At 54.3% G+C, this 25,356-nt stretch overlaps 1 protein-coding gene across 1 annotated transcript in view; it reads right to left on the reverse strand.

The window, feature by feature from the left end:
* The window catches only part of RGS12 (regulator of G protein signaling 12), a 93,134-nt gene extending 79,403 nt beyond the window's left edge, over positions 1-13,731 (reverse strand). The window contains exon 1 of the mRNA XM_052641726.1: positions 11,878-13,731. Within this exon, the coding sequence (XP_052497686.1) occupies positions 11,878-13,731 (1,854 nt within the window). The remainder of the gene's footprint in view (positions 1-11,877) is intronic.
* Between the last annotated feature and the right edge of the window lie 11,625 nt (positions 13,732-25,356).

Below are 25,356 nucleotides of genomic sequence, written 5' to 3' on the forward strand. Positions count from 1 at the left end.
AGAGCACTGCAGGCCCCCAGCTGCTGCAACCAGAGCCAGGCAGCGAGCCAGCTGACCCGGGGGGAGGGCGCAGAGCCCGTCCCCGAGCCCAGCACAGGAGGAGGCCCCGGGGCTGAGGGACGAGAGCCGAACGGGGCTCCTACAAACTCCGCCGTCAGGAAGAAGTCTGAGCCCAATATCCAATCAACTTTAGAACCAACAGAACTGCACTTCCAACATGGCCCTGGGCAAACACGCAGAGGTGAGTCAGGGGACGTGAGAGCTGAGGAAGGGCCCCTCTTCCCTGCAAAGCACCTTCTCAAGACAGAAGCCGAGACTGGGTCTCCTGCTCAAGAAAGAAAAGAGCAAATGCGCTCCTTGTTGTTCAGCCGCTCAGTCGTGTCCGACTCTGTGCGACCCCATGGACGGCAGCCCCCCAGGCTCCCCCATTCCTGGGATTCTCAAGGCAAGACGTGTCCGACTCTGTGCGACCCCATGGATGGCAGCCCCCCAGGCTCCCCCATCCCTGGGATTCTCAAGGCAAGTCGTGTCCGACTCTGTGTGACCCCATGGACGGCAGCCCCCCAGGCTCCCCCATCCCTGGGATTCTCAAGGCCAGTCGTGTCCGACTCTGTGCGACCCCATGGATGGCAGCCCCCCAGGCTCCCCCATCCCTGGGATTCTCAAGGCAAGACGTGTCCTACTCTTTGTGACCCCATGGACAGCAGCCCCCCAGGCTCCCCCATCCCTGGGATTCTCAAGGCAAGTCGTGTCCGACTCTGTGCGACCCCATGGACGGCAGCCCCCCAGGCTCCCCCATCCCTGGGATTCTCAAGGCAAGACGTGTCCGACTCTGTGCGACCCCATGGACGGCAGCACACCAGGCTCCCCTGTCCTTCACTCTCTCGAGGACTTTGCTCAAACTCACGTTCATTGAGTTGGTGATGCCATCCAACCTCTCCATCTCATTCTCCAGCCACCTCCTCTCCTTTCGCCTTCAACCTCTCCCAGCACCAGGGTCCACCTGTAGAAAATTCTTAGATGGGAATACCTGACCATCTTACCTGTCTCCTGAGAAACCGGCTTGCAGGTCAAGAAGCAACAGTTAGAATGTGCACAAAAGGACAGTCAAATCAAGACAGAAAATTAAGGAATATGCTTTGTTTATTCAATGAGGTCTAAGAGGCAGTCATCAAGAGTGAAAATAGACACTTGTTTAAAAGAGAGAAACATGGCATGTGGCAGAGCTTCCAAGCCAATAAAGCAGGTGATGAAGGAAGCAAGGAGGCCAACCACAGCCTTGAAAACAAAACACAAACCAGGCAGGAAAGGAGAAGCCAAGACTCACAGACAGCACAGGGCGACGCCACGGAGCCAAGACCACACACGGCAGCGATCTCGCTCGCGCCAATCTTACTCCTGAGCCTCGGAACATCAAACTGCATCAGGGTAAACATCCAACCACCTGCCACTCATAGTAACAATCCTAACACATGAGAAAAAGGAAAAGTTTATTAAAGACAGAAAATGCTGACTCAGAGGAGGCTTGTGTAGCTATGTATAACAGACAAAACAGATTTCACCTCTAACAGAGGTTTTTAAATAGAAGATTCAATACACCAAAAAGAAGGGAGAAAAATGCCGCCATTGGTTTTATGACTTTGTGAGGTTTGAATAAACTTGACACCAAAACTAAACAACGAGAGAAGGGAAAACTGCAAGACAGTCTCACTCTAAAGCGCCGGCGCGGAATCCCACAAGAGCTCCAGCAGCCAGAGCCCGCAGTGGAGAGAGACAAGCCCAAGCGAGGCTTATCTCAGGGACGCAAGCTGCGCTCAACATGTAAACTCTATCACTATACTATACCATATCAGCATTTTAAATGAGGAAGCCCATTTGATTGTCTCCATGAGTGCAAAAGAACCGAAAAAGAAAGACTAAAACTCAGCACCCATCCATGATGACAAGTATTAACAAGCAGGAACAGAAGTAGCCCCGGCAAGGCAGCTGCCCATAGAAAGAAGCAAATCCACTGTGCTGTGAAATGTCACAAACGATGACACGTACAACTTTTATGTATGTACCGTTAATAATAGTAACGAAATATACAAGGTATCTAGAAATAAGTCTGGTCATATAATCTAAGAATAATGTAGTCAACAATGTTTATGAAGGCATCTATAAGATTTTACTGAAAGAAAATAAAATCTAAATAAACGACGAGAGATACCACTTTCATGGATAGGATAGGACACAGGATATTTCATCCTGGACATGCTGTCCCAATAAAACAATCAGTAGCAATTTTTTTTGGAGAAGTTATTAGCTGATTATAAAATCTGCATAAAAGAGCAAGGCTCAAGCAATGCCAAGATCAGATAGGCACATCAGATACAACGCTACGATTCTGAAAGTACAGTGCGGCTGAGGTACTGACAGCGGAGGTCAGAGAACCGAGACCCACACGTATGTGGGCACGTGGCACACGGCACAGGGCGCCACTGGGCCTCCCGAGAGCATGAATTCAGTGCTCCAACCAGGCGTCCACACAGAGGAAAAAATTAACCTGTCACCCACTTTCTGTGCCATGCACAAAAATCAACTCCATAAAATGTTAGGGGAAAAAAAGGAGAAAATCTTTCAGAGCTCAAGATAGTAGTGAATGTGTTAAATCAAAAGTGCAAGAGAAAGGCTGACAAGCTGGAGAATACTAAAGTCAAGAACTTCTGTTCATCAGGGTGACACAGCGCATGGAACACTGAGAGAGCAGTCAGGGACTGTGCGTAACTGGCAGAGGCTAGCAGCCAGAATCTGTAACTCCTACCAATCAGAGAAGACAACCCAGCAGCAAAATAGGCCACGTTTTCAGCAGGCCCCTCAACAAAGAGGAAACCACACCTTTGTGATCGAGGGAATGCAAACTGAAGCCACAACAAGGTGCCACTTTACAACTAATAGGTTGACAGAACGTGGAGGAGCCTCACAAAGGCAAGCTTCGGCAAGCACGCGGGCAATCTGAGCTCTTAGAGGAGTGGGTGCAGGGCTGTCGGGAAGACAGCGTGCTTCTGCATGGTGAGGGCATTCCAGCCAACTCTACTGAGCTCCTGGACCCGTCTGGGGGCGTGCAGGACACCGGACACGGTTCTCACCGCTCCGGTCCGGGACAAGGACTGGGTACTGGCAGCCACACCAGCAGCGCCGTCCGTCAGTAATTCCATCCGTGCCTGCCCCAGCGACCGTCTACAGTCGACACGGAGGAGCAGAGACCAGGCTCACCACTCGGCCCTGCTACAAAGCTCCAAAGCCGCCCTTCCGTTCTCTGGACGACCCTGAGAAATGCCTTCATATGCACACCTGGAGACGTGTGCAAGGATGTTCACCAAAGCGCCGTCTGTCACTCTGTTAATGGCTGTGTGTGTTTGAGTGTGTGTGTGGGTGAGTGACTGTGTGAGTGTGTGTATGTGAGTGTGTGTGTGTCTGTGTGTAGTGGTGGTGGAATACTCACACAACGGGTTATTTTATAGCTAACATGACGAACTGCAGGTGAAGATACTATGAAGGGATATGCAGTATTAGGAAACAAGTTACAGAGCACTGTGTCATAAAGCCACTTTAAGCTTCAGTTCAGCTCAGTCGCTCAGTCGTGTCCGACTCTTTGTGACCCCATGAATCACAGCACGCCAGGCCTCCCTGTCCATCACCAACTCCCAGAGTCCACCCAAACCCATGTGCATCAAGTCAGTGATGCCATCCAGCCATCTCATCCTCAGTCGTCCCCTTCTCCTCCTGCCCCCAATCCCTCCCAGCATCAGAGTCTTTTCCAATGAGTCAACTCTTTGCATGAGGTGGCCAAAGTATTGGAGTTTCAGGCTCAGCATCAGTCCTTCCAATGAACACCCAGGACTGGTCTCCTTTAGGATGGACTGGTTGGATCTCCTTGCAGTCCAAGGGACTCTCAAGAGTCTTCTCCAACACCACAGTTCAAAATCATCAATTCTTCAGCGCTCAGCTCTCTTCACAGTCCAACTCTCACATCCATACATGACCACTGGAAAAACCATAGCCTTGACTAGACAGACCTTTTTTGGCAAAGTAATATCTCTGCTTTTTAATATGCTATCTAGGTTGGTCACAACCCTCCTTCCAAGGAGTAAGCGTTTTTTAATTTCCTGGCTGCAATCACCATCTGCAGTGATTCTGGAGTCCAAAAAATAAAGTCTGACACTGTTTCCACCGTTTCTCCATCTACTTCCCATGAAGTGATGGGACCAGATATCATGATCTTAGTTTTCTGAATGTTGAGCTTTAAGCCAACTTTTTCACTCTCTGCTTTCACTTTCATCAAGAGGCTTTTTAAAGCTTAAGAAACAGCAAAACTAATCAATCTGGGATTCAAGCACTTCAAATCCTTCTGATTCTGGCAGGAACGTGGTGGCCACCTAGCTGGGAACACTCTCCCTTCTCCTATCTAAAGCCGAAGAACAGGAGGCGGCGGTCCTGCTATGTGCCGGCTCCCTTGATGCCCGTCCACTCCACCTGGGTGTCCTCCCGTCTCTGCGCTCCACACGGCGTCCAGCTCCTCTGGAAGCCAGGTCCAGGAGGGGCCGAGCGCTTCTACCCCCAGCGGGGAGCACGGGCTGCATGAGGTCGGAAGGACCACCTCCAGCGGGACGAGCGAGCGCGGGAAGCCAAGGGGCCCAGCGTCCCATACCGGTGTGCTGTCCCAGCATCCCGCCCCCCCCCGCGTCCCTGCGTCCCAGCATGCCATCCCCAAGTGCCATCCCTGCATCCCATCCCGGTGTCCCCGCATCCCCAAGTCCCATCGCCGTGTCCTGTCACCGCGTCCCTGCGTCCCATCCCAGCATCCTTGCGTCCCGTCCCTGCGTCCCGTCGCCATATCTCATCCTGGCGTCCCCGCGACCCCACGTCCTTCCCGGGGCAGGGCACGTCCACCAGTGGGCAGGCAGGGCGGGACGGGCCCTGTTATCTCCCAGACCAGCTGACTCTCCCCATCGTTGTTGGCTTCCTCCACCACTGACTCTCAGAGAGCCAGGCGACGCTGAGCAAGTGTGCTGTTTACAAGGCAGGCAGACCAAAGCTGCTCTTTTTAGAGGCAGTTAAATCACCGGGCCTTGCCCAGCCTTTTCAGTATTCTCTAGATTTTTTTTTTTTTTTACAGTCTATTTTAAAACTTCCTCTCATTGTACTAGAAGAGAGGTCAGTCTGTTGAATCCCATACTGTCCTCCCGGGGGGACGGATGAGCCTGTCCTCAGCAAAGCCACAGGAGTACCGATACTGCTTCCAGCACCAATCCTCACTTTGATCTTAACAAATAAAGAATTACTAAAATAATTTTAAGTTTTTTCTTCAAATGTATTCTTTTTCGTTAAGTAAAACATGTTCAGATTCCCATAATACAAAATCAAAACAACAAAAAAATTCTAGTGTCCGGAACCCTTCCCAGTTTTCACCTGCTGCCCTGGGTAACCAGTACTGTCTCCTTTCAATTTCTTCTATATGTTTACATATAAACATGTGTACGCTTTAAAATGCATGGGTTTAAAAAAAAAAAAAAAAAAAAAAAAAAAAAAAAAATAAAATAAAATGCATGGGTTTATTTGGGGGGTATTGAAATGCTTTACACAAAAGCAGGACCATGTTAAACGTGTGTGTGTGCCCGGCTTTCCTGCTCCCTGCACCGTGAGGGCTGTCCCCACGGTGGCGCTCCCCCCACCCACCTCCCACCCGGCTGCACACCCGCCTCCCATGCAGCAGGGGCAGCCACGTGATGAGGCCGGGCCCATGAGAAGCAGCAAGAGGGTCCCCACAGCTCCAGCCTGGCCTCCACGCCCCCCGCCCCCCTCCTCAGACCCCCTCCTGCCGCCAATCCTGCAGACCCCCCACCCCCTACTCCTGCAGACCCCCACCCCTGCAGACACCCCCACCCCGGCAGACCCCCCTCCCCCCCACTCCTGCAGACCCCCCTCCCTCCAATCCTGCAGACCCCCCACCCCTGCAGACCTCCCTCCCCCTCACTCCTGCAGACCTCCCACCCCCCTCCTGCAGACCCCCCTCCCCCCACTCCTGCAGACCCCCTCGACCCCCACTCCTGCAGACCCCCCGCCCCCTACTCCTGCAGACCCCCCGCCCCCTACTCCTGCAGACCCCCCTCCCCCCAATCCTACAGACCCCCACCCCTGCAGACCCCCCCATCCCTGCAGACCCCCCTCCCCCCACTCCTGCAGACCCCCCCACCCCTGCAGACCTCCCTCCCCCTCACTCCTGCAGAGCCCCCGCCCCCCAATCCTGCAGACCCCCCCTCCCGCTCACTCCTGCAGACCCCCCTCCCGCTCACTCCTGCAGAACCCCCGCCCCCCATTCCTGCAGACCCCCCTCCCGCCCCCCACTCCATCCCCCTGCAGGCTGGAATGTGGACAGGCCCTGTCTCACCCCTGCACAGTGGCTGTCTTCAACCTCAAGTTCAAGCACAGGCACACGGGGGACCACGGAAACTACACGCCTGGAGGAACGCGGCTTCTACTGACAGGGGCACCTCCATGCCGGCCCTGGGCAACCCTCCCAGGCCGACCAGCGGAGAGCACAGCCCCGCGCGTTCAGGCCACGTGAAGTCCTGTGTAACAGACTGAGACCCGTCACTTGTACATGAGCGCATGACAGGGGAGCCTGGTGGGCTGCCGTCTCTGGGGTCGCACAGAGTCGGACACAAGTGAAGTGACTTAGCGGTAGCAGCAGCAGCCTACCGCATGAAAACACACCCGTCTTCACTCCACTGCCAACAAGCACGTCTTATTCACTCATATTTCAGTGATGACCACTGCTGCCCGTTTGTAAATGACTCACCCTTGAAAGCCTCCCCTCCTGCATCGCCCGAGCCTCTCTGGGGCAGCTGATCTGAGACACTGGCCTCAGGACACCTGAGAGGTGTCTGCCTGCACAGGCAACAGTCAGAAATGCTTTCCCTCCAGGCTTCACAGCAGAAAGGGTCCCAGAAAGCCGAGGTCTGGACTGAGCCAGCGTACACAGGACAAGGAGACAGCGACAAAGCCCGGGTAAAGGCGCGTAGTGAAGAGAGGGCCGTCTGGGCCCAGAGGCGACAGGCCTTGGGGGCCAACTGGTGACCGAAGGCGGTGATGAGAGTCCTGCTAACAGCTGGCTTCCTTCGTGCACACAGAATAGAAAGGCTGTGTGCCAGGAGATCCAACGGGAGCATTTAACACAGAGAGCTATTGAGCATGCATGGAGGCAACCATGAGCACCCGAGGGTGGAGGGGAGAAAGAGACAGAGCGCGTGCCCCTCGGGGGCCCCTCCCAGCCTGGGGTCAGGCCTGCTTGCCCCCACTGGTCACAGGCTACCCACTCAGGGGCACAATCGGCCGAGGTGGCTGAAAAGAAGCTGGTGAGAAGTCCCCTGGGGCATGCAGAGTTCCTCAGGGCCCTGGAGGGCCGTGACCGCCAGGAACTGTGCTGGCAGGGCAGAGCCCACCTGTCAGGAGCAAAGGCCCAGGCAGGCGACAGGTGCCTGGCTGAGTGACGGAGGCTCCATGCACCCCGGGCCCCTCTGCGAAGACCGAGACTGACCAGCTCCAGGCACGCGGGAGAACCTCTGAGCGGTCAGCCGCTCACCTCTAAGGGAAACAGGCCAAGGCCTCGAGGCCACATACAACGAAGAAGGCCCTGGACCAAATTCACTCGGAAAAGCCACTTCACGAACATCAGCAAACACAAGGACTCTGCAAGGGGAGGGTGTTGAGGGGAGGGCAGCAGAGGGCCCAGGGGCGGGTGGGGCCGGCGTCCCAGGCTCTCCCTCCCAGCGCTGAGCACTCAGCGCCTTCGGGGGCGTCGGACGCTGGAGCTGGGTCGTATGGACAGCACTCTGCCTACAGGGCAGTGCTGGTTCCCACGGTGCCAGCGTGGCCACATTCTCCCAGGGCCCTCGCCCAGGGGCAGCCTGCTCCCCAGCAGCCAGCGCCGGCCCCCAGCCCGCTGCTCCGCGGGGCTGCCCCTCGGGGCGCTGAGTCCCTGCTCTCGCCCCCTGCACGGCTGCCTCCGCAGGGTTCCATTCGCACTCCCTCGGCGGTGAGCCAGCTCTCGTCTGGTTCTTCCTGATAACTTCTTCCTGTTCAACCTGCAGGCGTGCTTGCTGTCTCCGGGCCGGATCCGGAGGACGCAGCCTGACTCTACACTGAAGCCACAGCTCCACGGAGAGGAACTGACAGCAATTCCGGGCACCACCTACCCAACCTCCGCCATCTCTGGCATCTCTCCCTCCCACGCCTAACGCCTCTTCCTCCTGGCATTTCTGGCACTTCCGGCCTCCATCCCTTCCTGGCCTGTCCTCTGCTGATGCAGACAAGCCTCACGCCAGCTCAGGCCAGGCCAGGAGGGACACCAGGAGCCCCAGCTTAGGACCCTGGAAGCTTCTGCCACTCCCGCTGGGGCTGTGGGGTTAGGCTGTGCTAAAATGAGGAGAACCCACTTAGCAAAAAGCAATGGACACACTTCCAGAGATGGGAGCTGGGAGGCAGTAACGCACAATCTATTACTACTTACTCATTTACTACTGTTCTGCCTACCACAATTTATTACTACCTAGGTAAGTTGTGTGTCCGTCGCATCGCAGGACAAATACCACCTGACTATTGGCAAGTCGCTGGATGTGCATAAACCCTACTCTCCTCATCAGTAAGATGATGAGCTCACAGCATCCCCATTCAGGTCAAATAAGGAGATGAAGCAGACTGCAAACAGTGAGCGTGCCACTCCCCAGCACTGGAGACATCCCTTCCACGCCAAGGGCTTCGTTCTTTTGTTACAGTGTAAGTAGTAACAGCCAAAGCCTTCGTTTTCACTACATTTTTGTTCAAGGTGAAAGAACATTAAAAAGAAGTCCAAGACCCTCCTAAGTACAGACCACTGATCCCTCACAAAGGGTCAAAGATAATAGGAGAGAGCGATGATAGTCTTTTCTACAAAGGGTGCTGGAACGACAGGCATCCACAGCCAAAACGTGAATCTAGACGCAGACCTCACCCTTCAGAAAGTCAACTCCAAGTGGATCACAGACGTCGGCGTAAAACAAAAAATCAAAAAACTCCTAGAAGATGGCACAGGAGAAAACCTAGGTGGCCGTGGGTTCAGTGATGTGTTTGGCACAGCACCAAAAACACGATCCATCAAAGAAAGAACTGATAAGCCGCTGGACTTCACCAAAATAAAGCACTTTTACTCTGTGAAACATGGTATCAAGAGAATGAAGACAACTCACAGAACCGAAAAAATATTTGCAAAGGACACATATTATGAAGGACCATTATCCAAAACAAAGAAACAACTCTTAAAACTCTATGGTAAGAAAACAATCCACCCAGGACTCAGGGCTCCCCCGGCAGCCCAGTGGTTAAGACTGCACGCTTCCAGTGCAGAGGGCGTGGGTCTGATCCCTGGTCGAGAGAGACTAAGACCCCACGTGCCACGCAGTGTGCCCAAACAATCTGATACAAAATGGGCCAAAGACCTTAACTGACACCTCACCAAAGATACCCGGATGACAAGTAAGTACAGGAAAAGACATTCCATATCACATGGCATCACGGAGATGCAAGTTAAAACAATGAGATACCACTACACAAGTGTCAGAACGGCAAAAACGCTGAACACTGACATGCAATCGGGGCCAGAACACAAGGTGACAAAAACTTTCATCCTTGCTGGCAGAAATGCACAATGGTGCAGCCAGTTTGGAAGATACTTTCTTACGAAGTAGAACACACCCTGAGCCCACAATTCAGCAGTCTCACTGCCTTGGCGCTTACCCACAGGAGTTGAAAACTTACACCCACACAGAAGCCTGCACACAGGTGTTTAGATCAGCTTTATTCAGAGCTGCCAGAACCTGGAAGCAACCAGTGTCCTTCAGGAGGGCAACGGATAAATACAATGCCTCCAGACTACGGAGTATTGTTGGTGCTAAAGGAAAATGAGCTGGCGTGCCATGGAAAGACAAGGCTTTTACTTAAAGGCACGTCACTGAGTGAAAGCAGCACTCTGAAAAACCTACATGCCGTGTGCTGCGCTGGCATTCCCAAAGAGCGGGCAGTGCAGACGGTAAAAGCCTGCGCGATGGCCCGGGGCCGACAGGAGGGAGGGAGGGGCAGGCAGAGCACGAGGGGATTCAAGGCAGCACAAACCACTCTGCATGACCCACAGTGGTGAAGACACGGCCTTATGCATTTGCACAAGCCCACAGAATACACACCACAGGAGGGACCCCAGGAGAAACTGTGGAGTCCGGGTCTGCTGATGATGACAAGGTCCCCCTGAGGGGAACAGGGACGGAGGAGAGGCTGTGTGCCTTTGAGGACAGAGGAAATGGCGCACCTTCCCCTCAACTTCATTATAAACCTAGATCGGCTCTAAAAGACAGTCTCTTGCAAAACAGAAACAAGCCCAAGGTTTGAATCATGAACCTGCTTCATCCTGATGGCTGACCTCAGACAAGTCCTTAGCCCCTGCAGGACCAGTCACCTGCCTGGACAAGCACAGCACCACTGTCTCCAGGTCCCTGAGGTCAGACCCCGGTCCCGGAGGAGCTGAGACCACATGGAGCGGGACAGGGCCGGCAGGCACTTCCCACCAAGTGGAGAAATATCAATAACCTCAGATATGCAGATGACACCACCCTTATGGCAGAAAGTGAAGAGGACCTAAAAAGCCTCTTGAGGAAAGTGAAAGAGGAGAGTGAAAAAGTTGGCTTAAAGCTCAACACTCAGAAAACGAAGATCATGGCATCCAGTCCCATCACTTCATGGGAAATAGATGGGGAAACAGTAGAAACAGTGTCAGACTTTATTTTTCTGGGCTCCAAAATCACTGCAGATGGTGACTGCAGCCATGAAATTAAAAGACGCTTACTCCTTGGAAGAAAAGTTATGACCAACCTAGATAGCATATTCAAAAGCAGAGACATTACTTTGCCTACTAAGGTCCATCTAGTCAAGGCTATGGTTTTTCCAGTGGTCATGTATGGGTGTGAGAGCTGGACTGTGAAGAGGGCTGAGCGCCGAAGAATTGATGCTTTTGAACTGTGGTGTTGGAGAAGACTCTTGAGAGTCCCTTGGACTGCAAGGAGATCCAACCAGTCCATTCTGAAGGAGATCAACCCTGGGATTTCTTTGGAAGGAATGATGCTAAAGCTGAAACTCCAATACTTTGGCCACCTCATGCAAAGAGTTGACTCATTGGAAAACACTCTGATGCTGGGAGGCATTGGGGGCAGGAGGAGAAGGGGATGACAGAGGATGAGATGGCTGGATGGCATCACGGACTCGATGGACGTGAGTCTGAGCGAACTCTGGGAGATGGTGATGGACAGGGAGGCCTGGTGTGCTGCGATTCATGGGGTCGCAAAGAGTCGGACACAACTGAGCAACTGAACTGAACTGAACTGAAGGGACTCACACACGCACACAGTCCAAGCCTGCCCTGAGCTGTCTGTGGCCCACTTCAGCTGGCATTTTCTCGTAGCAGCACCTCCTGGGTGGAGGAAATGCTGAGGGGAAGCTCCCCATCGTGAAGGGAGCAGGCTGAGCGTCCAGAACCTGCCCCCGTGGCACCCGCCGCAGCAGGAAAGGGTGGGAAGCGGGGAGAAGGGCCTCACCCCAACCGGGCGCTCACCGCCCCTCCACCGCCACCTGTCCCACCCGACAGCCGCCTGGGCCCCACCCAGAGCCTGGGTGAACCCAAGGGAGGTGCCATGAGGCTGCCAGAGGCCACCCGAGCTGGGCGGGAGGAAGCGGGCCGCACAGGTGCCAGTGTCCGTCAGTGACTGACCGAGTCGGGAGCCATGCTCGCCTCCCTGCCCCTCCCTCCAGGCTCACCTTCTTGTCCTCCTTGGTCTTCCTGGCACTTCGACGGGGGCCGAGGATGTTCTGCACGCCAAGGGCCTTCCTGGCCCAGTCCCTGCGCTGGGCGCTGGGCGGGGGCTGGGCCGGGCTGCCCTCCACGCGGTAGCGGTCGGCGGGAATCTTGCTCATGGGCGGGGGCAGCGTGCCGCAGTTGACACTGGACCAGCCGTCCGTGGAGTCGGTGTAAGACTCCTGGTCACTGACGTGCCCGCACTGCCACTGCCGCAGCACGTGGCCCGGGAGCCACCGCTGGCCGGAGCCACCGCTAGGGCCCACAGCGCCCCTCCGGGAGGGCGGCACCGGGCACCTCAGGGGGGCAGGGGGGCCCTCCGCGTGCGGGGTGGGCCCCAGGTGCTTACTGAGGTCCCGGCACCTGTCAGCCTGCGGGGCGGCCTCGAACGGGGCCCCCTCGGGGTCAAGACAGAAGGCCCCGTTCCAGGGGGCGGCCCAGGGCTGGGGGCCCCTCCCGCCCGTGCCCTCCCAGGCGCCGCCGCCGGGGCCGTGCCTGCTGGAGGCGGCGCCCAGGTCCACCACGAGCACGCGGCTGCTCCTGTCCTCAGGGCTGAAGTTCCCAATGCCGCTGTCGCTGTTGCTGCTGGTGCTGGTGTTCTGGTGGGCGTCGGCGTCCCCGTCGGCGAAGGCCCGGGCCCGCATGCCCTCGATCAGCTCGCCCATGTCCCGGTAAAGCACCGAGATGAACTGCAGCACGGGCAGCGAGGACGCGGGGAACTCCAGGCAGCCGTTGGTGTCAGGGTCGGCCGTGCACTCAAACCCGAAACGCCGGGCGATGCCCTGGTGGATCTTGTGGCTAAACAGGTCGGGGTCCACCATGAACACGTGGCAGGACGTCCGCAGGACGCCGTCCTCCTCCTGCGCCAGGCTCCCGTCATCGCCCGCCTGAGTGGTCACCAGCCCGAAAAACCTCCTGTCGTCGGGGCACACGGCGCTGAAGGCCAGCCTCTCGGCCGGGTAGCGGGCCAGCACGGCCGCCTTGTCCGTGCACAGCTGCACGCAGTCATGCATGACCTGCATGGCCACCAGCGAGTGGATCTTCTGCTCGGCCCGCAGGCGCCGCAGGCAGCCCCGGATGGCCTGCACGCTGTCCGACTCCAGGCTGCAGCCGGCGGACGGCAGCTCGATGGAGCCCAGGTAGCCCACGACCATGGCCACGTTGAGAATGCTTGCATCCAGCCCAAAGTCCTCAGGAGCCTCCAGCCCCGAGCCGAAAGCAGAACCGTGGCTCCCCGCTTTGGGCGTCTCCTCCTTAGAAGGCAGGCTGGGATGCAGATTACCTGCACTCTCGTGTGCAAGGTCACACCGGCCGGCGGCCGACTCTGAAAGCGACCTCTGCTTCAGCTTCAGGGGCTCCGAGCTGCTGGCTCGAAGGCCAGGGTTTTCAAAGATCATGTTGAAAATCCCTCCCGACTGCATCTCCTCAACAACCCTCTCTGCCCTGTTTATTCGTAAAGCCTTAGAGTCGAGCTTGGGCTTCAGCCAGCCTCTTCCTTCGTAAAAGCCGACCTCCTCGTCACTGGAGCAGGACTCCAGGTGGCCGCCGCCCTCCGCGATCGCCATGTGCAGGACCCCGGAGCATTTCCCGATTAGCTTCACCACGTCTTCGTGGGACGCTTTCTTCACGTTGATCTCGTTGACGGCCAGGATCTGGTCGCCGGCGCGGAGGCCCACGAGGTCGGCGGGGCTGCCCCGCAGGACGCAGCTGAGCACGCAGGGCGCCTGGCCCGCGAGCGTGAAGCCGTAGCCGGCGCGGCCCCGGGCCACCGCCACGCTGCGCAGCCGCGCGGGCGCCGGCTCCCCCGCTCGGGACATGGCCGCCGCGCCCGGCGCATCGCTCAGCCCGCCGGCCGGCCCGTGGCGCGAGGCTGCCGCCAGCCAGCCCGGTCTCCTCGGAGGGGCGCCCTGCGGAGGAAGAAGAGAGAGCCGGTTGTTGGAGACCGCACCCTGTTCGGCGTGCTGGCTTAATCACGAACGCACAGCTCCCAGCGCAGCCGCCGCGGGGCCAGTGCGCAGGAGGGGCACGGGCGCTGCGCAGCCCAACGGGCCCCCTTGAGGGGCAGGCCTGCTGTCCTTCCGACCCCCACCTCGGCCCACCCCACTCCCCGTGTGAGGAGCAGAGGACTCCAGCAGAAGCTGCCCCCTCGGGTCTGGGCGCGGAGAGGCGCGTCCTGGGACCCCCAGCGCTCCAGTGGGCCCCCACCCTGCCCTGGGGGGCGGTGCAGAGCCGGGGGCAGAGCGGCCGCCCTTAGTCCAGCCTGGCCTCCGTCACCACTGCCGTCCACACCAAGTCCGCCCCCAGGCAGGGCCGTCCGCTGGTTCTCTCGTCCGCAGCCCTCTCTCCAGTAACCGATTTTGAACAAGGCGTGGTGTGGAGAGAACACGCCAGTCTGAAACAAGTCCTGCAGGATGGAGGCCACTCCGCGGAACAGACGGGACCGCACGGAGAACACAGCCACCTGCACTCCACTGTCCCACGGGGATGACTACGCGGTGAAGAGGACTGGCTGTCACCAGAAACAAACCCGGGTGGGGGTCCCCAAGGCCACCCCGGGTTCCAGCAGGAGGACGCGCGGACCGGGCACATTGGTCCTCTCAGCTCCGATCCATCACAGCCAGAAGCTGCGAACCAGAACCAGCGAAGCGAGAAGGCCCAGTGGGGGACGGGGTGGGGTCCAGGGGAGACGGGCCCCAGCTTCCAGAACCTCGTCCCGAGGACACACACGGACCCACAGAGACACGTGTCCCCAGGGAAGCTTGTCACAGACTCAGAGCTGGGGTTCTTACTGGAGACCGGCCCTGCGGGCCCCTCTGCTGGGCAGACACTCAGTCCAGCCCCAGGAGGGAGTGTGTGAGCACAGACAGAGCATGCAGGCACAGGGAGCCCCCATCCGAGGGGGTGCTGGGGGCCCTCCCGCCACCCCAGCTCCTGGACGCCAGCCCACACATGGGCCTCTCGGAGGACGGCAGTCAGGCCCGCTGGGAGGACCCCTCTCCTCACAAAACCCTTTAAAGATCACTTCCAAAAGCAACACACTGAGTAAATTATACTGTGAAGATCCAAGATATAATAGAACATGTTTTTTTTAAGAGTGTATGTTTTTTAAGCAATTGTTTTAACATTGTCAGAAGAAATTCTCAGGTCTCAGGAAACAGTTTCCAGTAACAGAAGCCTAACACAAAGTAACTGATGCATCCACACCAAACAAGTGAAAGAACTGGGCAGAATGGAAAGCATATTATCATAGGACTATAAGCGCATCTTCAAGGATGACAGAACAATGGTCTGCAGGATGTATGTTTAATTGTTTTATGATGAACAAAGAATAATTTATTTCTAAAGTGAAAGTCGCTCAGTTGTGTCCAACTCTTTGCGACCCCATGGACTATACAGTCCATGGAACTCTCCAAGCCAGAATACTGGAGTGGGTAGCCTTTGCCTTCTCCGGGGAATCTTCCCAACCCAGGGATCTAACCCAGGGATCTAACCCAGGTCTCTCACATTGCAGGTGGATTCTTTACCAGCTGAGCCACCAGGGAAGCCCAAGAATACTGAAGTGAATTGCCTATCCCCTCTCCAGTGGAACTTCCGGTCCCAGGAATCTGCCGGGAGCCAGCGTGAGGAACTCGCCCATGGCAAGCTTAGTTCAGTTCAGTCGCTCAGTTGTGTCCGACTCTTTGTGACCCCATGAATCGCAGCACACCAGGCCTCCCTGTCCATCACCAACTCCCGGAGTTCACTGAGACTAACGTCCATCGAGTCCATGATGCCATCCAGCCATCTCATCTTCTGTCGTCCCCTTCTCCTCCTGCCCCCAATCCCTCCCAGCATCAGAGTCTTTTCCAATGAGTCAACTCTTCGCATGAGGTGGCCAAAGTACTGGAGTTACAGCTTTAGCATCATTCCTTCCAAAGAAATCCCAGGGCTGATCTCCTTCAGAATGGACTGATTGGATCTCCTTGCAGTCCAAGGGACTCTCAAGAGTCTTCTCCAACACCACAGTTCAAAAGCATCAATTTTTTGGCACTCAGCCTTCTTCACAGTCCAGCTCTCACATCCATACATGACCACAGGAAAAACCATAGCCGTGACTAGATGGACCTTAGTCCGCAAAGTAATCTCTCTGCTTTTGAATAACACTATCTAGGTTGCTCATAACTTTTCTCCCAAGGAGTAAGCGTCTTTTAATTTCATGGCTGCAGTCACCATCTGCAGTGATTTTGGAGCCCAAAAAAATAAAGTCTGACACTGTTTCCACTGTTTCCCCATCTATTTCCCATGAAGTGATGGGACTGGATGCCATGATCTTCATTTTCTGAATGTTGAGCTTTAAGCCAACTTTTTCACTCTCCTCTCTTACTTTCCTCAAGAGGCTTTTTAGTTCCTCTTCACTTTCTGCCATAAGGGTGGTATCACCTGCATATCTGAGGTTATTGATATTTCTCCCGGCAATCTAGATTCCAGCTTGTGTTTCTTCCAGTCCAGCCTTTCTCATGATGAACTCTGCATAGAAGTTAAATAAGCAGGGTGACAATATACAGCCTTGACGCACTCCTTTTCCTATTTGGAACCAGTCTGTTGTTCCATGTCCAGTTCTAATTGTTGCTTCCTGGCCTGCATACAGATTTCTCAAGAGGCAGGTCAAGTGGTCTGGTATTCCCATCTCTCTCAGAATTTTCCACAGTTTATTGTGATCCACACAGTCAAAGGCTTTGGCATAGTCAATAAAGCAGAAATAGATGTTTTTCTGGAACTCTCTTGCTTTTTCCATGATCCAGCGGATGTTGGCAAGTTGATCTCTGGTTTCTCTGCCTTTTCTAAAACCAGCTTGAACATCAGGCAGTTCACGGTTCATGTATTGCTGAAGCCTGGCTTGGAGAATTTTGAGCATTACTTTACTAGCGTGTGAGATGAGTGCAATTGTGCAGTAGTTTGAGCATTCTTTGGCATTGCCTTTCTTTGGAAGTGGAATGAAAACTGACCTTTTCTAGACCTGTGGCCACTGCTGAGTTTTCCAAATTTGCTGGCATATTGAGTGCAGCACTTTCACAGCATCGTCTTTCAAGATTTGAAACAGCTCAACTGGAATTCCATCACCTCCACTAGCTTTGTTCATAGTGATGCTTTCTAAGGCCCACTTGACTTCACATTCCAGGATGTCTGGCTCTAAGTGAGTGATCACATCATCATGATTATCTGGGTCATGAAGATCTTTTTTGTACAGTTCTTCTGTGTATTCTTGCCACCTCTTCTTAATATCTTCTGCTTCTGTTAGGTCCAGGCCATTTCTGTCCTTTATCGAGCCCATCTTTGCATGAAAAGTTCCCTTGGTATCTCTAGTTTTCTTGAAGAGATCTCTAGTCTTTCCCATTCTGTTGTTTTCCTCTATTTCTTTGCATGGATCACTGAGGAAGGCTTTCTTATCTCTTCTTGCTATTCTTTGGAACTCTGCATTCAGATGCTTATATCTTTCCTTGTCTCCTTGGCTTTTCGCTTCTCTTCTTTTCACAGCTATTTGTAAGGCCTCCCCAGACAGCCATTTTGCTTTTTTACATTTCTTTTCCACGGGGATGGTCTTGATCCCTGTCTCCTGCACAATGTCACGAACATGGCAAAGGTCATGAGGAAGGAGCCTTCAGCATACACAAAGGCGGGATCGAGCCTCAGGAAACCCCGTTCCCGAGCATCTGCCCCCAAAACCAGGGCCTGCCTACTTTACCGTTTCATGCTCTCACCTACACCTGACTTTACGGGGGCTCTCCCCCGTCACCTCTCTCGGAGAAGGAGTTAACCTACAGCTCCAGTCAATAAGAATTCCTGGGCGTGACAAGAGTGTTTCAACTTACGAACTCCTCTGAAGGTTACCTAGCCTGCCTGTACAGGTTCGTCCAGCCACATGTGATTCTTTACAGCCTCCCACCCTTGAGAGGCACGAGATGTTTTAGACTTACTAAAGGCAGATTCTTTTAGGAAGTTAGAAATTATTAGTATAGTGGGTTGGTTAGGAATTATATTGGTGAAGGGGTTTTTCATTTATTGGGCCAATGTTTGCTGCTAAATCCCTTGCCCTTATACATGTTAATAAATATATAACTAGCATATAGGAGAAATAAATATTAACGTTTAGATTGATCATGTTAACCTTCGGTAAGTAAATTCCTTTCTTAGTTGTAACCCACTACATCCTCACCCTGTAGGAATGCAACTTTATCTGGTACCTTCGGAGGGTGGTGCCTGGTTTAAGAAAAATCACTCCTGGAAAGTAAGTTTTTTGGTTATCAGAAAGAAAGGATCATAAAATGTCAGCAGGCCTCATGGCCAGAAGATGCTGTAAAACCCCTAAAGACCTTTATGTATGCTTTTATATGAAGCACCTGATTTTGATAAAGGTCAGGACTGCTGACCCCCGCGTGACTTAAAATTTCCATTTGTCTCTATGTGTAACAAAAGGTATATAAGCAAACCTAAAAATAAAGAAATCGGATCAGTTTCTGGAAAGACTGATTCCCCCGTGTCGTCGTTTCTTTCCCCTTCTGGCTGAATTCCCATCTGGAGCGTGGATACTCGGCAAACTCCTTGTCTTGGAGTTTTATTGGTTTTCCACGTAAACCAAGTTATTCAGCCTCTTTTCCTCCACTAATATTTCCTACTACACTGTCCTTTTCTAATCTCTCTTTATATCTGTAATTAAATAAGTCTTTTCCTAGGACGCCGATTCTGTCTCCCCTTGGAATTACCCTGGATCCACCGGGGCTGGACCCCGGCAGGAATCGAAGCAGGGTCACCTGCATTGCAGGCGGATTCTTTACCAACTGAGCTATGAGGGAAGCCCCAAATCACCACATTATTTAATATCTAAGTGATGCCAAATTAATCATTCACATATGACTGGAATTAATACCCATCACTGAAGGGGTGTTTCTCAGTCTGCCGTGCACAGGGCTCCACTCTCCCCACCAGGTCTCCTAAAGGGGTGTGGGCTGAAGCACGCCCCAGAGCCCCCCACATCCGGATCCTGGAACCTGTCACCTCACGAGGCCAAGGGGACCCTGCAGATGTGATGAGGGGAAGGGTCCCGGGAGGGAGGTCCCCCTGGCTTCACGGGGTGGGGGAGGACGTGACCACAGGGTCGTCGTCAGAGGGAAGCAGGAGGTGGGAGTCAGAGAGAGGCCTTGATGAGGGCAGCAGAGAGCAGAGCGCTGGGCCTGGAAGGTGGGGGTGGGCCCCTGGGGGCCTCCAGGAGAGAGCAGCCCCTCCCCGACTCGGGCTTCCCCAGAGACACTGATTCTGGACTCCTGGCAGCGCTGTTCTGGGAACTTTATAGTTGGGAAGGCATGTGTGTAAGATGTCACTGTGATGTAGGTATTACTGTTATTTCCATTTTGCAGATGAGGAAACAGAGGCACAAAGAAGTAACTTGTCTTCAGCTGCAGAACTACTCAGCGTCAGAGGTGGGCTTGAACCTGCTGCTCTGGGCTTCCCCGCTCCCCACACAAAGGGCTTCCTAGAGGAAGCGGAGCAGTGCTGGGAGGAGACCACCAGCAGACCCCTGCACCTCAAACTCACCCCCAACACCACCCTTTCCCAGCAGGGACCTCCAGCCACCACCCTGGCTGCTGACACCAACACCTGCCTGGCACCGCCTCCCCCAGACACCCCTCGGGGACACACACACACACACACAGCCCCCGAAACACACCGGATACACGCTGAGCGCCCTGTCCCCCAGCCGCTCGCCCCCCAGTCCATTCCAGCCCTGCTCCACGGCCACTCCCACGCACCTGCCTCCCCCAGCCGCAGGGCCCGAACCGCCCGGGAGGACCACAGGCAGCTGCGCTCATCGAGGCCACCACCCAGCAGCGCCCTCGCCCAGCTTTCACCCTGAAAGGGCCCCTTTCCGTGCCCGCTGGTGTCAGTAAGGCCCGTCACCTGTTCATCGGTGTCACCAGCAGCCAGCCACGCACTGGATGGGGCCAGACACAGGGCTGTCAGGAGGGAAGGTCCCTTCCTGCAAAGAGCCCTGGTCAGAGGTCGAGGAACCAGAGGCCCCCATAGGAGCAGCTTCTGAGGGTGTCTGCAGCCCCGCCGGCAGCTCCCGGGGGACCCGGGAGGCAACCCCCCCCAACACCACGCTCCCTGCAGATCGCTGCTGCCGGCTCCCCGTCCCTGTCCCCTCTCCCTGAGGACCCGCTTCCTCTCTGAACACAAAGCCCCCACGTGGGTGACCCCATGGCCTGACTGCCTGCTGAACTCTCTCCTAAGCGCCAACCCCATTTCCTGAGCTCTCAGCCACCTGTCGCCCAAACCCGAACCTGCCCCTGCGCCCACCCAGCCACCCAGGCCGTCCCTTGTGCCCAGCCCTTTCGTCCCCCTGATGCCCCACCCTGGGCCTTCTCCACGCCTCTGCTTGCGCCTGTAGGCCTGCTCAAGGTGACGCATGTCCACCCACTCCTCCTTGGCCTCACGCTGACCCCGCACCCCGGAGACCCCGCTACAGGGACCCCCCGGCCGCCCCGCCTCTCCTACCCACGGCCGCTCCCACCGCCCCGCCTGCCGCGCCCACTCCAGTCCACCGGGCGTGAGCCTAGGAACGCTCCTGCCCGCCATGCTCCTCCCCGAAGGCACACTCGCAGCCCTAGGGCCCTCAGCACCCCTGTCAACCCTGACACTCTCCCCCAGCCATTCACGACCACCCAAACCCACTCGGGGGCCCAGCTCTCCCCTCCCTGTGGCCTGTCTCTTCCTTTACGGGGAAGACAAACCCCACCAGCCCAACCCGCCCCGACCAGCCCTCCCCCGGCAGGGCGCACCCTCCCCTCTCCTTCAGGCCAGCATCTCCCCTGGACCCTCAACACCGTCCCCACCACCTCTGGGTGGGGGGACGGACACCACCTGCTGGGGTCTGAAAATACCCAAACCTCTCTGAACACAGAAGGAGTAAAGGCCTCCTTCCCCAGGGCCATGCTGCCACTCCCCTGGGCAGCTTCTTAAGGGCTCATCCGTACTGCGGGCCCAGCCCTTGGTGCCTCTGAGCACCTCTCACACCAGCCACCGAGGACCACATGAGCCAGCCCGGCAGACACGCTGGGTCCTCTCCCCCAATCGCTCAGCAGATTCAGCGTGTGCACGTCCCACCAGGCTCCTCCACGTGGCGTCTCTCCCCTCCCCCGGCAATCACGCCCACCCCAGGGAGGGTCTCCCACCTTCTGATCTCCACCCGCAACTCTTGGGCAAGCTCAATGGCACCACAAACTCAACAGTCAAAGCAAACCCCCTTCCCCAAACCCACCCCCGCTCCGTGACTGGCCTGCCACCAGCTCAGTCGCATAGCAGGGGGGAAGCGGGGTGGCCAACACAAGTGGGGGCTCCCAGAAAGACTCTCAAGACCCTGATCAGGACATGTGGAGATTGACACAGATGCATTTTCAACTGCAGAGGAAGGAACTCTTCTGAATGCATTCTATGAACCAGTACCGCCCTGATACCAAAACCAGACAACTATATCACAAGAATAAAAAAGGCCAATATCACTGATGAATATAAATGCAAAAATCCTCAACAAAATATTAGCAAACTGAATCCAACAACACATTAAAAGGGATCGTACACCATGATCGAGTGGGATTCATCCCAGGGATGCAAGGATTTTCCAGTGTCTGCAAGTCAATCATTGTGATAGATCACATTTACAAATTGAAGGATAAAAACAATATGATCATTTCAATAGACACAGAAAAAGCTTCTGACAAAATTCAACATCAATTTATGATTTAAAAAAAAACTCTCCAGAAAGTAGGCATAGAGAGAACCTACTTTGACATAGTAAAGGTCATATATGACAAATTCACAGCGAAGATCGTACTCAGTGGTGAAAAGCTGAAAGCATTCCCTCTAAGATCAGGAAGAACGTAAGGATGCCCACTCTCACCCCTTTTATTCAACACTGTCTTGGAAGTCCCAGCACAGCAATCAGAGAAGAAAAAGAAATAAAAGGAATCCAAACGGGAAACGAAGAAGTAAAACTTTGCAGATGATACTATATATACTGAGAAAATTCTAAAGACACCACCAGAAAACTAGAGCTCATCAGTGAATCTGATAAAGCTGCAGCGTACAAAATTAACACACAGAAACCTGTTGCATTACTATTCACTGACGATGAACTATCAGAAAGAGAAACTAAGGAAACAATCTCATTTACCATCACTCAGAAGGAATAAATAGTTATCAATAAGCCTACCTAAGGAGGTAAAAGACCTGTACTCAGAAAACTATAGACACCAATGAAAGAAAAGGAAGACGACACAGACAGATAGAAACATGTACCACGTTCACAGACTGGAGGCGCGAGCACTGTGGACGTCCCCACGCTACACAAAGCAACCTACAGCTTCAGCGCAGTCCCTATTAGAAGGCCAAAGGCGTTTCTCACAGAAGTAAAGCAAGTTTAAATTTTCTGTTGAAACAGACAAGACCCTGAATACCCGAAACAATCTTGAGAAAGAACAAGCGAGCTGGAGGAATCACACTCCCTGACTTCAGACTAGACCACAAAGCTCCAGGAGTCGAGACAGCACGGTCCTGGCACAGAAGCTCACACACAGATCAGCGGAGCAGAACAGCGAGCCCCGAAATAGCCACACACACTCATGGCCACAGCAAAGGGGGAACGGACACACAGGGGAGAAGAGAATCCCTTCAGCGGGGCTGAAATAACTGGAGAGCTTCAGTGGGTGAAATCAGAACATTCTCTACCACCACATACAAAAATAAACTCCAAAAGGATTAAAACCCTAAGTGTAAGGCCAGAAACCAGGACGCTCCTACATGAAAACACGGGCAGAACACTCTTTGACATAAATCACAGCAATATTTCTAATCTGTTTCCTTAGCAGAGGAAACCAAAGCAAAAATAAACAAATGGAGCCTAATTAAATCTAGAAGCTTTTGCACAGCAAAGGAAACTATCGACAAAATGAAAAGATAACCTACGGAATGGGAGAAACTATTTGCAAATGATGTGACCTGTAAGGGGTTAATATCCAAAATATACAAACAGCTACTACAACTTAACATCAAAAAAAAAAATCTGATTAGAAAAGCAGGTGGAAGACCTGAATAGACATTCTTCCAAAGAAGAAGCGCAGATGGCCGACAGGCACATGAAAAGGTGCTCAACATTGCTAGCCATTAGGGAAATGCAAGTCAAAGCCACAAGGAGATGCCCCCTCACACCTGTCAGAACGGCCATCATAAAAAAAGGACATGAATAACAAATGTTGGCGAAGACGGGGAGGAAAGGGAGCCCCCATGCACTGTTGGTCACAGCGTGAATTAGTGCGGCCACTGCTGCTCAAGACACGAAACACTGAATTATCGTGTGACCCGGCCCCCCCCCACAGGCACGCGAAGGCAAAGGCGAGAGCGGCGCAGTCGTGCCCCACTCTGCGCCCCATGGACTGCCCTTGGGGTTCTCCAGGCCGGAATCCTGGAGCGGGGAGCCTTTCCTCCTCCAGGGGATCTTCCCGACCCAGGCATTGAACCCAGGTCTCCTGCGTTGCAGGCGGATTCTCTACCAACTGAGCTAGCAGGGAAGCCCTCCTGGGTATATAACCCCCCCCAAAAAAACCCTCTAGCTCAAAAAGATACGTGCACCCCAATGTTCATAGCAGCACTGTTTACAAGAGCCGGAACACAGAAGCAAACCAAGTGTCCAACGACAGACAGACAGATAAGGAAGGTGTGGTGGATGCATGCAATGGAATGCTGCTCAGTCGCTAGGAAGAGTGAAATCCCGCCATCTGCAACAACACGGATGGCCTTGGAGAGTATTAGGTCAGTGAAATAAGTTAGAGAGAGACAAGTACTTGTCACCTACATGTGGAATACGTTTACATTATAATGTCACTATATGTGGAACCCAAAACCTGCAATAACCAGTGACTGTAACGAAAAAGCAGCAGACACAGAGAACAAAACAGTGGTTCCTAGCGAGGAGAGGAATGGGGAGGGGCGACACAGAGGCAGAGGGCTGGGAGGCACAGACCGTTATGCACAGAATGAACTACAAAGACACATGGTACAGCAATGAAATAAGCTACAAAGACGCATCGTACAGCACAGGAATATACCCCATATTTTACAAGAACTATGAATGGAATACCACCTTTAACACTGGGACTCACTGTACTGTACACCTGTAACTTACATGACCTTGTACATCAACTATACTTTGACTAAATAAACAATTTGCCCCGCAAAAAGCAAAACAAGAAAGATGCAGCCTCAAGCAAAGGTCGTCACAGACAAGGAGCAACCGTGCAGAGTCTGCAAAAATCCACAAATAGCCCAGGGCGGGAGGACAGTCCAGGGCTGCGTCCACAGTGGAGCGGGGCACCATGGGAAAGGGAGAGGCCGGGAGGACGGGCCCAGGGAAGCCGGGGATGGGCTCAGCGACAAGCCTCTCTGCTCGTCTGTCACTGCGCTGCCCGTAAGGCAGCCTGGAAGGGGTTCCCAAATGTGTAGTGTGTGTTTGGGGTTGGATGACTTAAATTATAGATTACGTGGAAACACAAAATTATCCCTGGAGAACCTTAGAAGGAGCTGAAATCAAAGCCAGGCTTTAGCTTTTGGTGGGATGTTTGACCTCATTTGACTTAAAAAAAAAAGAGTGGGAAAGGAAAGAAACTGGAAGAAATAGCAGAGGGATCCTATAGGAGTTGCTCGGCGGTTCATCACAAGTGCCAAGCCACAGGTTATGCCACATCTCCAGGGGTGCCTGCAACAGGCTGCTCCTGCACCAGCAGCTGGTTACCACAGTGCCAGGGAACACTGCTCCAGTTACGGGTGGACGGGTGGAGGGCTGGAGGGAAGGACGGATGGGGAATGGGGAGGTGGACGGGAGAATGCAGGGATGGCTGGGGAGGACGGGGGAACGGATGGGGAAGAACGGGTGGGGGCACTGCTGGCAGAATGGAAGGGTAAGTGGGAGTGTGACAGCCGGAGGAACGGGTGGAAGAGGAGAGGACGGATGGGGAGACGGATGAATACATGGATGTGTGGTGGGTGGGGGACAGAGGAGTGGATGGGAGAGGAGTAAATGGATGTGTGGATAGAGGGACGGATGGGGAGGCGGATGAATAAATGGACGCATGATGGATAGGGGATGGAGGAACGGATGGAGAATGAGAAGACGCATGGGAGACGGATGAGTAAATGGATGTGTGGACAGAGGGATGGATGGGGGACGGAGGAATGGATGCATAAGTGGGTGGACAGACACAGGATCGGAGAATGGGTGAGCAGGGGGTGGAGAGTGGGTGCTGGAGGGACTGAGTTCATTAGTGGTGGCCACAGTTTGCCCAATAACACCTGCTTGCCTAGTTGGTCCAAAAATTAATGGACCTTTTCCCAGAGCTACATGAGACCCTGCCAGCAGG

This window comes from Budorcas taxicolor, chromosome 6 (assembly GCF_023091745.1).
Source record: "Budorcas taxicolor isolate Tak-1 chromosome 6, Takin1.1, whole genome shotgun sequence".
NCBI classification, from domain to species: domain Eukaryota; kingdom Metazoa; phylum Chordata; class Mammalia; order Artiodactyla; family Bovidae; genus Budorcas; species Budorcas taxicolor.